This window comes from Pan paniscus, chromosome 20 (genome assembly GCF_029289425.2).
Source record: "Pan paniscus chromosome 20, NHGRI_mPanPan1-v2.0_pri, whole genome shotgun sequence".
NCBI classification, from domain to species: Eukaryota; Metazoa; Chordata; class Mammalia; order Primates; family Hominidae; genus Pan; species Pan paniscus.
This window is the reverse complement of record NC_073269.2, coordinates 52,568,595-52,579,884: the sequence shown is the minus strand read 5'-3', so window position 1 is coordinate 52,579,884 and position 11,290 is coordinate 52,568,595. Positions and strand designations below refer to the sequence as shown.

The following is an 11,290-nucleotide window of genomic DNA, read 5'->3' as shown; positions in this document are numbered from 1 at the left end:
GAAGAATGGATACAGAAAATGTGGTGCTTATACACAATGGAGTACTATTCAGCCATGAAAAAGAATGAGATCCTGCCATTTGCAAAAACGTGGATGGAACTGGAGGTCATTATGTTAAGTGAAATAAGCCAGGCACAGAAAGACAAACTGCATGTTCTCATTTATTTGTGGGAATTAAAATAATCAAAACAATTGAACGAGGGCAGGCATGGTGGCTCACGCCTGTAATCCCAGCACTCTGGGAGGCCGAGGCGGGTGGATCACTTGAGGTCAGGAGTTCCAGACCAGCCTGGCTGACATGGTGAAACCCCATCTCTACTAAAAATACAAAAATTAGCCAGGCGTGGTGGCGCGTGCCTGTAATCTCAGCTGCTAGGGAGGCTGAGGCATGAGAATCACTTGAACCTGGGAGGCAGAGGTTGCAGTGAGCCAAGATCACACCATTACACTCCAGCCTGGGCGACAGAGTGAGACTCCATCTCGAAACAAAACAAAACAAAAAAAACAGTTTTTTTTTTTTTTAACATATAGACAGAAGGTTACCAGAAGCTGGGAAGGGTCGTCGGGGGGATGGATGGGGGAGGTGGGGATGGTTAATGGGTACAATACTCAACACAAATAGAAAGAATGAATAAGACATACTATTTGACAGCACAACAGGTTGACTATTGTTAATAATAGTACATTTCAAAATAGCTAAATGAATGTAATTGGATTGTTTGTCACACAAAGAATAAGTTCTTAAGGGGATGGCGACTTCATTCTCTGCAATGTGATTATTTCTCACTGCATGCCTGTATCAAATATCTCGTGTACCCCATACATATATACAGCTACCATGTACCCACACAATTAAAAATTAAAAAATAAACTATATTCGTGATGGCAAAATAATAATAATAATATAGGGATGGCGGGATCTTGTTTAAAAGTTACTGAGGCTGGTGGCTCATGCCTGTAATTCCAACACTTTGGGAGGCCGAGGTGGGAGAATCACTTGAACTCAGGAGTTTGATACCAGCCTGGGCAACATAGAGAGACCCTTATCTCCAAAAAAAAAAAATTACTATCCAAGGAGCGCTAGGGTTGCTGGAGGAGGGGTGTATCAAAGTTTTTTTTTCTGTGACTAGTATTGGGTTTTAAGTCTCTGTAGGCCAGTCTGCTGGGCAATTTAGAAACTGAACCGGGACAGGGAGGACAAATTGGAAACTACAAGGACAATCTAGGCCAGGTGCGGTGGCTCACTCCTGCAATCCCAGCATTTTTGGAGATTGAGGCGGGCGGATCATTTGAAGTCAGGAGTTCGAGACCAGCCTGGCCAACATGGTGAAACCTCATCTCTACGAAAATACAAAAATTAGCTGGGCATGATGGCAGGTGCCTGTAATCCCAGCTACTCAGGAGGCTGAGGCCGGAGAATCGCTTGAACCCGGGAGGTGGAGGTTGCAGTGAGCAGAGATGGCGCCATTGCATTCCGGCCTGAGCAACAGAGCGAGATTCCGTCTCAAAAAAAAAAAATTAGAATCCTTGAAGACAAACTGGAAACCCCGCCCCCCACCAACATCTCTTTTCCCACCTTCAACCTCAATTCCACGCTTGACCTGCAGGGGAAGCTGGTGCCTTTTGCCCCCACAGAGCTGCTCCGGTGCTGGCCCCAAGTTCACCGACGCTGAAAAGGAGACCGGCAGGAGCAGGTGGAGTCCCAGAGGCTGCCCCAAGCCAACAAGGTGAGCCCACAGACCAGTCACGAAATGCATGAGCCATGTGGCACCCTGTGCAGACCTTCTCACAGCACCAGCCGCTGTGTAAATCTAATGCACATTTCTCTTTTAGACGACTCTAACCAACAGCCACCTGCAGAAAGCTATTCTAGGACACACAGGCCCAGCTTAGCTAAACTGGCACTGAACAAAATCAACATACAGCCCAGAGAGGGAACTGTCATCCAGAAACTTCACGACAGAACAGGAACTAAGCCGCGTGACACAATATGGGACCCCTTTCTCAGGGAACTCCATGGTATTGTATAATGTTAAATCTGTGTGCCCAGGAGTCAGGGTGCTGAGGCGGGAAGTCTAGCTTTGCCATTCACTAGCTGTGTGACCTTAGGTAAGTGAATTAACCTCTCTGATCTTTGGTTTTCCTGACTATAAAACCGGAGGCATCAGGCCGGGTGCGGTGGCTCACGCCTGTAATCCCAGCACTTTGAGAGGCCAAGACGGGCAGATCACGAGGTCAGGAGATCGAGACCATCCTGGCTAACACGGTAAAACCCCGTCTCTACTAAAAATACAAAAAAATTAGCCGGGCCTAGTGGTGGGCGCCTGTAGTCCCAGCTACTCGGGAGGCTGAGGCAGAAGAATGGCGTGAACCCGGGAGGCGGAGCTTGCAGTGAGCCGAGATCGTGCCATTGTACTCTAGCCTGGGCAACAAGAGCAAAACTCCATCTCAGGAAAAAAAAAAAATCTAGTATTGATGAGCATGTGGCGAAACTGGATTTTTTTTTTTTTTTTTACACTGTTTGGTGGGAGAATAAAATGGTACGACCAGTTTGGGAAACTTGTAGAATCTGCTAAGGCATTTGTTCAGGCTTAAAACTAATGGATATGTACATATACGTTCACCAAGAAACATAGACCACGTAATATGTGATTCCATTTATGTAAAATACAAAAACAGGCAAAACTAACCTATGCTGTTGAAAGTCAGGATAGTGGCTTCCCTTGAGAGGATACAGTGATTTGGAGAAAGCACAGGATATCCTCTGGGAATGCTATGATGTTCATTTACTGATTTGGGTGCTGGTTACACCATGTGTTCAGTTAATGGATTTTCATTTATAATTCGTGCACTTCTGACTACGTGCAAAAACAAAGTTTCAGGGGATGTCGGTTTCAGGTGTTGTTTGATCCTGAGGCATATGATGTCTTCCTGACTATGGCCTGGTTTCTGGTTGTTCCCTCAACTCTGCCTTCCTCTAGATGCAAAGTTCATCCTCAGAGTGTTTATTGGCTGGACGCGGTGGTTCATGCCTGTAAGCCCAGCAGTTTGGGAGGCCGAGGCAGGTGGATCACTTGAGGTCAGGAGTTTGAGACCAGCCTGGACAACATGGTGAAACCCTGTCTCTACTAAAAATACAAAATGTTAGCCGGGCGTGGTGGCGGGGGCCTGTAATCTCAGCTGTTTGGGAGGCTGGGGCAGGAGAATTGCTTGAACCTGGGAGGTGGAGGTTGCAGTGAGTCGAGATCGCGCCACTGCACTCCAGCCTGGGCGACAGAGCAAGACTCTGTCTGAAAGAAAGAAAGAAGGAAAGAAAGAAAAAAAGAAGGAAGGAAGGAAGGAAGAAAGAGAGAGTTTGTCATGCTTCCAAGACAGCCTCCTGCAGCTCCTATACTTAGTCTTTCATGTCTAGGAGGAAAAAGAGAGTCTTCCCCCTCTTACCAGTTGCAGAAATCCTTACCTTCATTCTGATTGGACTTACTGAGTTCACGTGTCTAACCTTTAACCAGTCTCAGAGAAGAGGGGCATATTACGCAGTAATTGCTTTTTGTCCAGGTTACCTGGGTGACCATTTCTGAACCAATCACTGTGGGAAAGGGGGTGAGATTATGCTAATTGGTTCAAGCCAATCAGGGCTTATCCCTGGAACTGGGGGTATAAAGGGTGTCGACCTAACCCAAATGTTTTGACTTTATTAATGGGGACTGGGGAGGAGAGGAATAGACATTGTGGATGTCATCACATGGGGGAGACATTTCTTATTTGTTTTTAAACATTTATTTGAAACAACCATAAACCTACAGAAGAGTTGTAAATATAGTATAAAGAATGTTTTCTCGGCCAGGTGCAATGCCTCTGGCCTGCAATCCTAGCATTTTGGGAGGTCGAGGTGGACGGATCACCTGAGGTTGGGAGTTCAAGACCAGCCTGGCTGACATGGTGAAACTACATCTTTACTAAAAATACAAAAATTAGCTGAGCCTGGTGGCACATGCCTGTAATCCCAGCTACTTGGGAAGCTGACGCAGGAGAATCGCTTGAACTGGGGAGGCAGAGGTTGCAATGAGCCGAGATCGGGCCACTGCACTCTAGCCTGGGCAACAGAGGGAGACTTCATCTCGTCATATCGCTCTGAATATTATTGTGTGTGTGTGTGTGTGTGTGTGTGTGTGTGTGTGTATGCTACATGCAAGAACATTCCACTGTAAAGATACATTTGTTCCCTTTGATGAGTATTATATGGGCAGGTACTTTGATAGTTCACATTCCTCACCAAACTTTGCATTCATGTGCTTATATCTACATCAACTCATAGATTCTAATTTTATTCAAGGGGTTATAATCTGTTACTTTCATTTTTAACGTTGATGCTCAAATTGTCCGAGGGTTGGCCAGTGGGAGCATTTCAGGCTGGTTCCTCTGTCTTTCCAGGTGTTCTCATTTTTTTTTTTAAATCACTTCCTTACTTTCTGACCCCAAAAGATGCCCCGGGTGCCTCTTGTACATTCGCTGTCCCCTCACCCCTGGAATCGGCTATTATTCAAAGGAGAATTGCGGGCGCTTCTGATGGCTGGTGGCCGACACCTCACCTCCGAATGACCCCCTCAGACTCTTGATTTCAATGCGGCCAGTCGGCCAATGGCAGAGGCGATGGATGCTCCTGCGGTTGCCATGGAGACCGCCAGGCCGCAGAGCGGAAGGAGGCGGTGACGTCACTGCGGGAGCAAGTGCAGCGGCCACATCCTCGTCCTAGTCCGGCCACGGGGCACTGAGTGCAACCTCTGGGCCAGCGGTGAGGGACGCGCCTCCCTGCCTGCCAGGGCCGCGCCTACGACACTCCGTTGGCAGTTGTCCCAGGGAGATCAGCAGTCCCAGATCCGGAGAGACCGCTGGGGCCTGTGAGACCTTCGGAGGCCACGCCAAGAAAGGGGAAGCATCATCTTTAGACCCTCCTTGGTGCAGCCTTGCCCAGGACCCGGGAGCCACGAGTCAGGTGGCAAACACCGCCTTCTGCTTCTCCACCACGCGTAAGTCCCTGGGAATCTTCGAGCCCACTCAGAGGGAGCCACAGAAGCCCCGACGTTGCACAGCCCTGCAGGCAGGGGCTGGGGGCATCCTTCACTGAGCTGGACGAAGGGGTCCTGGGAGCGGCCTCCGGCCCCTGAGGCCTCACTCTCTCGTAGCCTTTGGGAAGGAATCGCGGCATCCTGGATAATTTCGTGGATTCCCGAGGCAGCTCAGGTGTCCACCAGCGGGCATACTGCTGCCTCAAAGAGTTGGGCAAGATGCTGTTCGGGGTGAAGGATATTGCACTGTTGGAGCACGGGTGCAAGGCCCTGGAGGTGGACAGTTACAAGTCCCTGATGATCCTGGGGATCCCGGAGGACTGCAACCATGAGGAATTCGAAGAGATTATTCGGCTGCCCCTCAAACCTCTAGGCAAGTTCGAAGTGGCTGGGAAGGCCTATCTGGAAGAAGATAAATCCAAGGCGGCCATCATTCAGCTGACGGAGGACATCAATTACGCCGTGGTCCCCAGGGAGATCAAGGGCAAGGGCGGTGTGTGGAGAGTGGTCTACATGCCCCGGAAGCAGGACATTGAATTCCTGACCAAGCTGAACCTCTTTCTGCAGAGCGAGGGCAGGACGGTGGAAGATATGGCCCGGGTCCTGAGGCAGGAACTGTGTCCCCCAGCCACGGGCCCCAGAGAGCTGCCTGCAAGAAAGTGCTCTGTGCCTGGGCTGGGGGAGAAACCGGAGGCTGGGGCCACCGTCCAGATGGACGTGGTGCCACCTCTGGACTCCTCCGAGAAGGAGAGCAAGGCTGGAGTTGGCAAGAGGGGCAAAAGGAAGAACAAGAAAAACCGCCGGCGGCGTCACGCCTCAGACAAGAAGCTGTGAGGTGGTGGCATCGGGTGGGCGTGGGGAGTGTCTGAGGGGGTGTGGGTGATGACTGTGGGAGGGTAGGTACCACCTCACTACGTTTAAGGAGTGCGAGTGAGTGTGGGTAATGCAAGCGAGGGTGGGAATGACTCTAGTGAGTGGGTAACTTTGGAGTAAGAATGGATATCATTTGGATAGCACAGGTAACATCTGACTAGTGCGAAAGAGGTAGATATCTTTATCTGAGTTAACTAACTTGTGGGTTACATCTGAGTGGGTGTGGTTAACGTCTGGGTGCCCGTGGCTCATTTATTCATCCTACAGATATTTATTGCATACCTACTATGTTCCAGGTACTGTTCCAGGAGCTGGGGATATGGAAGGGAGTAAACTCAATAAAAATCCCTGCCTTCATGGCACTCAGAGTAAGTGGGCAATATTTGAATTACTTGGAGACATCAGAGTGAGCGTAGGTAGCATTTGAGTACATGTGGGTAACAGCTGAATGATCATAAAATCTGGTTGAGTGTGGATTGCTCATTCATCCATGTATCCATGCAACCAACAAAATTTCCTGAGGACCTACAGTGTGCCAGGCACTGGGGATACAGAAGGGGAATAAACAGACCAAAACCTTGCCCGTGACTCTCATAGTAGCTATTTGAGTAGGTGCGGGTAACATTTGGGTTACTTGAATACACGTTAGTGAGTGTGGGTAGCATTAGAGTGTGTGGGTGGCGTCCGCGTATAATTGAAAGTAGTTGTGGGTAATATTTGAGAGTGTGCGGGTAACACCTGAATATGTGTATGGGTATCATTTGAGTAGATGAGAGTAATTTCTAAGCGAGGAAGGGTCTCAAAGACCCACAAATATCTTCCGCCACCCGGGAGACCCCGCGGGACCAGCTGCGCAGGCGCAGTCAGAGCCAGAACCTAGCAGCGCGTCCGACCGTTGCTATGGAGACCACAGGCTGCCCCCAGGCGCCTGCGCCCTTTGCAGAAAATGGAGGAGGTGGAAACGGTCCTGGATTCCAAGGTTTTGCAGATCTCTTACTGGAGTTGAAGAAAACTCACGCAGACCCAGGAGGAACGTGTCAGGGAGATCCCTACTCGGGAGAAGGGCCGCCATCCTCCTTCGGTTGTCACCCACGGCCTGATTCTGGGGACAGCCTCTCTTGCTGGGGGGAGGCGGGCGGCACGGACCCCTCTAGCTTTGCGCCCTCCTGGGAATCCTGTTATTGCAAAGTCTAGAGCCGTTTTCTGTGTTTCAAAAGCATGTACCTTGAATGTACCTCTGGCACAAACTTGTTTGGAGTGGGCCACCCTGTTTTGCGCATGTCAAGCAGAAACCATGGCTGAGAGTGAGTTGCCTGCTCCCCACCTCTGAGGAACTCACTGATCTGTAAGCGGCTCTTGAAAAGCTGTCGCCTTTCTCTACACGGTGAGTCTCTCTTACAGAAGTGGTCAGAAGCGGGACCCTTCTGCCCCGATTGGCGCCTGGGGTGAGGGTGTGAGTCTCCCCAAGTTAAATTCCAGAAGCTCTGGCTTGGTGAGGAGGAGTGAACTCCACTCTCTAAAGAAGAGGCAAGGCTTCTGGGCAATGGTCCAAAAGGAGGTAAATAATTAAGAGGCCATTTTCAAGAGTTACCAATGAACGACGTTAACACTGAGGTGAAGAAGAATTTTAAAAATCAGGTAAAGTCCAAATACATGTGAGTAGGCAGATCTTTTGCTCAGAGGCAACGGACCTGTCAATTTGCAAACTTCTGTTAGTTCAAGGATCTGCAAAGGTTTGAGCTGAATCTCTTCAAAAATGTAACTTACACACAACACAAAGACTCAGCCTACCAAATTGTAATGTCAGAGACTCCTAATGTCTTTTTTTTTTTTTTTTTTTTTTTGAGACAGAGTCTCGCTCTGTCACCAGGCTGGAGTGCAGAGGTGCAATCTCAGCTCACTGCAACCTCTGACTCCCTGGTCCAAGCGATTCTCCTGCCTCAGCCTCCCTAGTAGCTGGGATTACAGGCGCGAACCACCACATCCAGCTAAATTTTGTATTTTTACTAGAGAAAAGGTTTCACCATGTTGGCCAGGATGGTCTCAATCTCCCGCCTCGGCCTCCCAAAGTGCTGGGATTGCAGGTGTAAGTCACTGCGCCCAGCTTCTCTGTTGATTCTTTTTTTTTTTTTTTTTTTTTGAGATGGAGTCTCCTTCTGTAGCCCAGGCTGGAGTGCAGTGGCACGATCTTGGCTCACTGCAACCTCTGCTTTCTGGGTTCAAGTGATTCTCCTGCCTCAGCCTCCTGAGTATCTGGGACTACAGGTGCGCACCACCACGCCCAGCTAATTTTTGTATTTTTAGTAGAGACAGGGTTTCACCATATTAGCCAGGATGGTCTCAATCTCCTGACCTTGTGATCCGCCCCCCTCGGCCTCCCAAAGTGTTGGGATTACAGGCGTGAGTCACCGTGCCCGGCCTGATCTTTCTATTCCTTGTAAATGCCCGGCCTGGGCTTACCCACTCGCAGAATATTGTACTACTGTGTTCGTTGTTGCATCCCAGAGTCTGAGCTTGAATAAATGCTACGAAAGCCTCCAGCGTGTTTGTTGCATGCTGCTCTCCCATCAAGGCATAATTGTTGTATAATAAGGGATAGTGTGACATTTCTTATCATATTGCAGCATGAAGACTGTATTTTGTGCTTATTGTGGATTTCAGGGGTATAACATTTATATTTGTGATACACAACATGCGTGGTTGTTCAATGTTGCCCATGAAATCAAAATCCTACCACTTCTCTTTCAAGATTTTCTGGACCAAAGTGTATCCTGGGACTTCAATGCAAGTTGTCATGCAAAACTGTCACCATTTGAAGCTACTTAGCTGAGTGAAAACATCACTGGTAGGGCAAATCCCAAGCAAAAATTCACAAGTAAATTGAATGTGCCAGCTGTTGGAGGGCTGCATCTGACTTCTGTAAACCCCTGATTTCAAAAGGGGGTCCAGCTAAAACTCTTCATTGTTCTTTGTGATTGAGATGCTCTTTTGTACAAATATGAACTCATAAAATAAATGTATGCTAATGAAATCATAGTCTGCCCCTTGACATATGGGGGGGAAATCCATGTAAGATTTAATGTGGAAAAATGATGTGGCTGCTAAAACGAGTACTGAAAACTGCTTCCATGGCCTGAAGTCTTCCAGGACTGCATTTATTTTTATTTTTATGTACTTATTTATTTTTGAGACAGAGTCTCTCTCTGTTGCCCATGCTGGAGTGCAGTGGCGTGATCTTGACTCACTGCAAGCTCCGCCTCCCGGGTTCACACTATTCTCCTGCCTCAGCCTCCCAAGTAGCTGGGACTACAGGCACCTGCCACCACGCCTGGCTAATTTTTTTGTATTTTTAGTAGAGTCGGGATTTCACCGTGTTAGCCAGGATAGTCTCGATCTCCTGACTTCGTGATCTGCCCGCCTCTGCCTCCCCAAAGTGCTGGGATTACAGGTGTGAGCCACCGCGCCCGGCGGAAACACAGCTTTCTTTTATCCTACGGACTTCTCAGGATGTCAGGTCATTTTCCAGTGGCTGGTGTGAAAGGTGAAACAGTTTAACTGAAATAAAAACAGTAACAGCTATCTTGTGTTCCAGGCACTATGCCACATTCCTTCATATCATTAACCCATCATATCCTGCCAACCCTGTGAGTTATGGCCCTATAGGTCCATAATCCCTTATAAAAACCCTCAGCCAGGTGTGGTTTCAGGGGTATATGTGGTTCAGAATTCAGAGTTTTGGATTTTAGAAAAATGATACAGTGACTATACCTTATATTGTAGAATTTACTTCCTAGGGGGATGCGGGAAGCCCTTATAATCCCATCAATACTTCTGTAGTGGGCTAGGTGCAGTGGGTCACGCCTGTAATCCCAGTATTTTGGGAGGCCAAGGTGGGAGAATTGCTTGAGGCCAGGAGTTCAAAACCAGCCTGGTCAACACAGCAAGACCCCTATCTCTACAAAAACTAAAAAAAAAAAAAAAAAAAAATTAGGCACGGTGGCATGCACCTGTAGTCCCAGCTACTCTGGAGGCTGAGGTGGAAGGATCGCTTGAGGCCAGCAGATCAAGGCTGCAGTGAACTGTGATTGCACCACTGCACTCCAGCCTGGATGACAGAGTGATACCCCCCTACATCTCAAAAAAAAAAAAAAAAAAAAGACCAGATAAGAGATTAGATTATCAAACTGTACTATTATTAAGATCATCATCTCATTCTACGGATGAAGAAAGTAAAGCTCAGAAAGGCTAAGTAACTTGTCTAAGGCTACAGAGCAAGGCACAACAGGAATTGAAAACAGGCCTCTGACCACATTCTGTGCTCCTAACACTGATTTGGGTCTCTCTCAGTCTGGGAGGCCCCAGCTGACATCGGAGTCATAGAGCATGATTTCTCTGGTAAACGGCTGGGCAGAAGAAATTCTTCAGGATTCCTTGAGAAACAAGCCAGAGGTGGGTGGCACTCTGAGGGCCTGTTTGAAACTGCAGTACACGCTCTGGTTCTAAGTGGGGGCTTAGAGCAGAGAATAATCTTCGTGCATATTGAATAATCATATCTACCCGGCACTATTCTAAGCATTTTACACAAACAATTAATTTAATCCTCATAAGACTCAACACCATGAGACTGATACAATCTCATTCTCCAGATTTGGAAACTGAGGCACAGAGCCACACGATTTGTAAACAGAGCCAGGATGTGAACCGGAACTGAGTCTACAAACAGCTAGACCACACTGCTTTTTTTTTTTTTTTTTTTTTTTTGAGATGGACTCTCGCTCTGTGGCCCAGGCTGGAGTGTTGTGGCGCGATCTTGGCTCACTGCAACCTCCGCCTCCTAGGTTCAAGTGATTCTCCTGCCTCAGCCTCCCAAGTAGCTGGGACTAAAGGTGCGTGCCACTACGCCCGGCTAATTTTTTGTATTTTTAGTAGAGTCAGGGTGTCACCATGTTAGCCAGGATGGTCTGGATCTCCTGACCTTGTGATCTGCCCGCCTTGGCCTCCCAAAGTGCTGGGATTACAGGCATGAGCCACCATGCCTGGCCCACTCTGCCTTTTCTAATAACTGTGAGCATTTACCATCCCTGGGTTCTGTGCCAATACCTATCATGGTCTCGTGAACTGCTCACAACCTGTCCATGAGGTTAAGTCTCATTACAACTGCCATTTTGCAGAGAAGGAAGCCAAGGCTCAGAGAGGTGAAGGAACTGACCCAAGATCACACAGCCACAGGGTGATAGAGCCAGAATTTGAACCCAGGCAGCCTAGCTCCAGAGCCCACGTGCTCCACCACATGGAGGGCTGGCACAGCACAAAGAGGAATGAGGTCTTGGTGAATCCAGGGAGACAGCACC

At 48.4% G+C, this 11,290-nt stretch overlaps 1 protein-coding gene across 1 annotated transcript; it reads left to right on the top strand.

Moving 5' to 3' along the window:
* Positions 1-4,308: 4,308 nt before the first annotated feature.
* On the top strand, positions 4,309-8,970 carry PNMA8C (PNMA family member 8C). Its single transcript, XM_055102987.2, has one exon. It carries the CDS (start codon positions 5,286-5,288, stop codon positions 5,898-5,900), a length of 615 nt encoding a protein of 204 aa, XP_054958962.1. The 5' UTR covers positions 4,309-5,285; the 3' UTR covers positions 5,901-8,970.
* Positions 8,971-11,290: the final 2,320 nt, after the last annotated feature.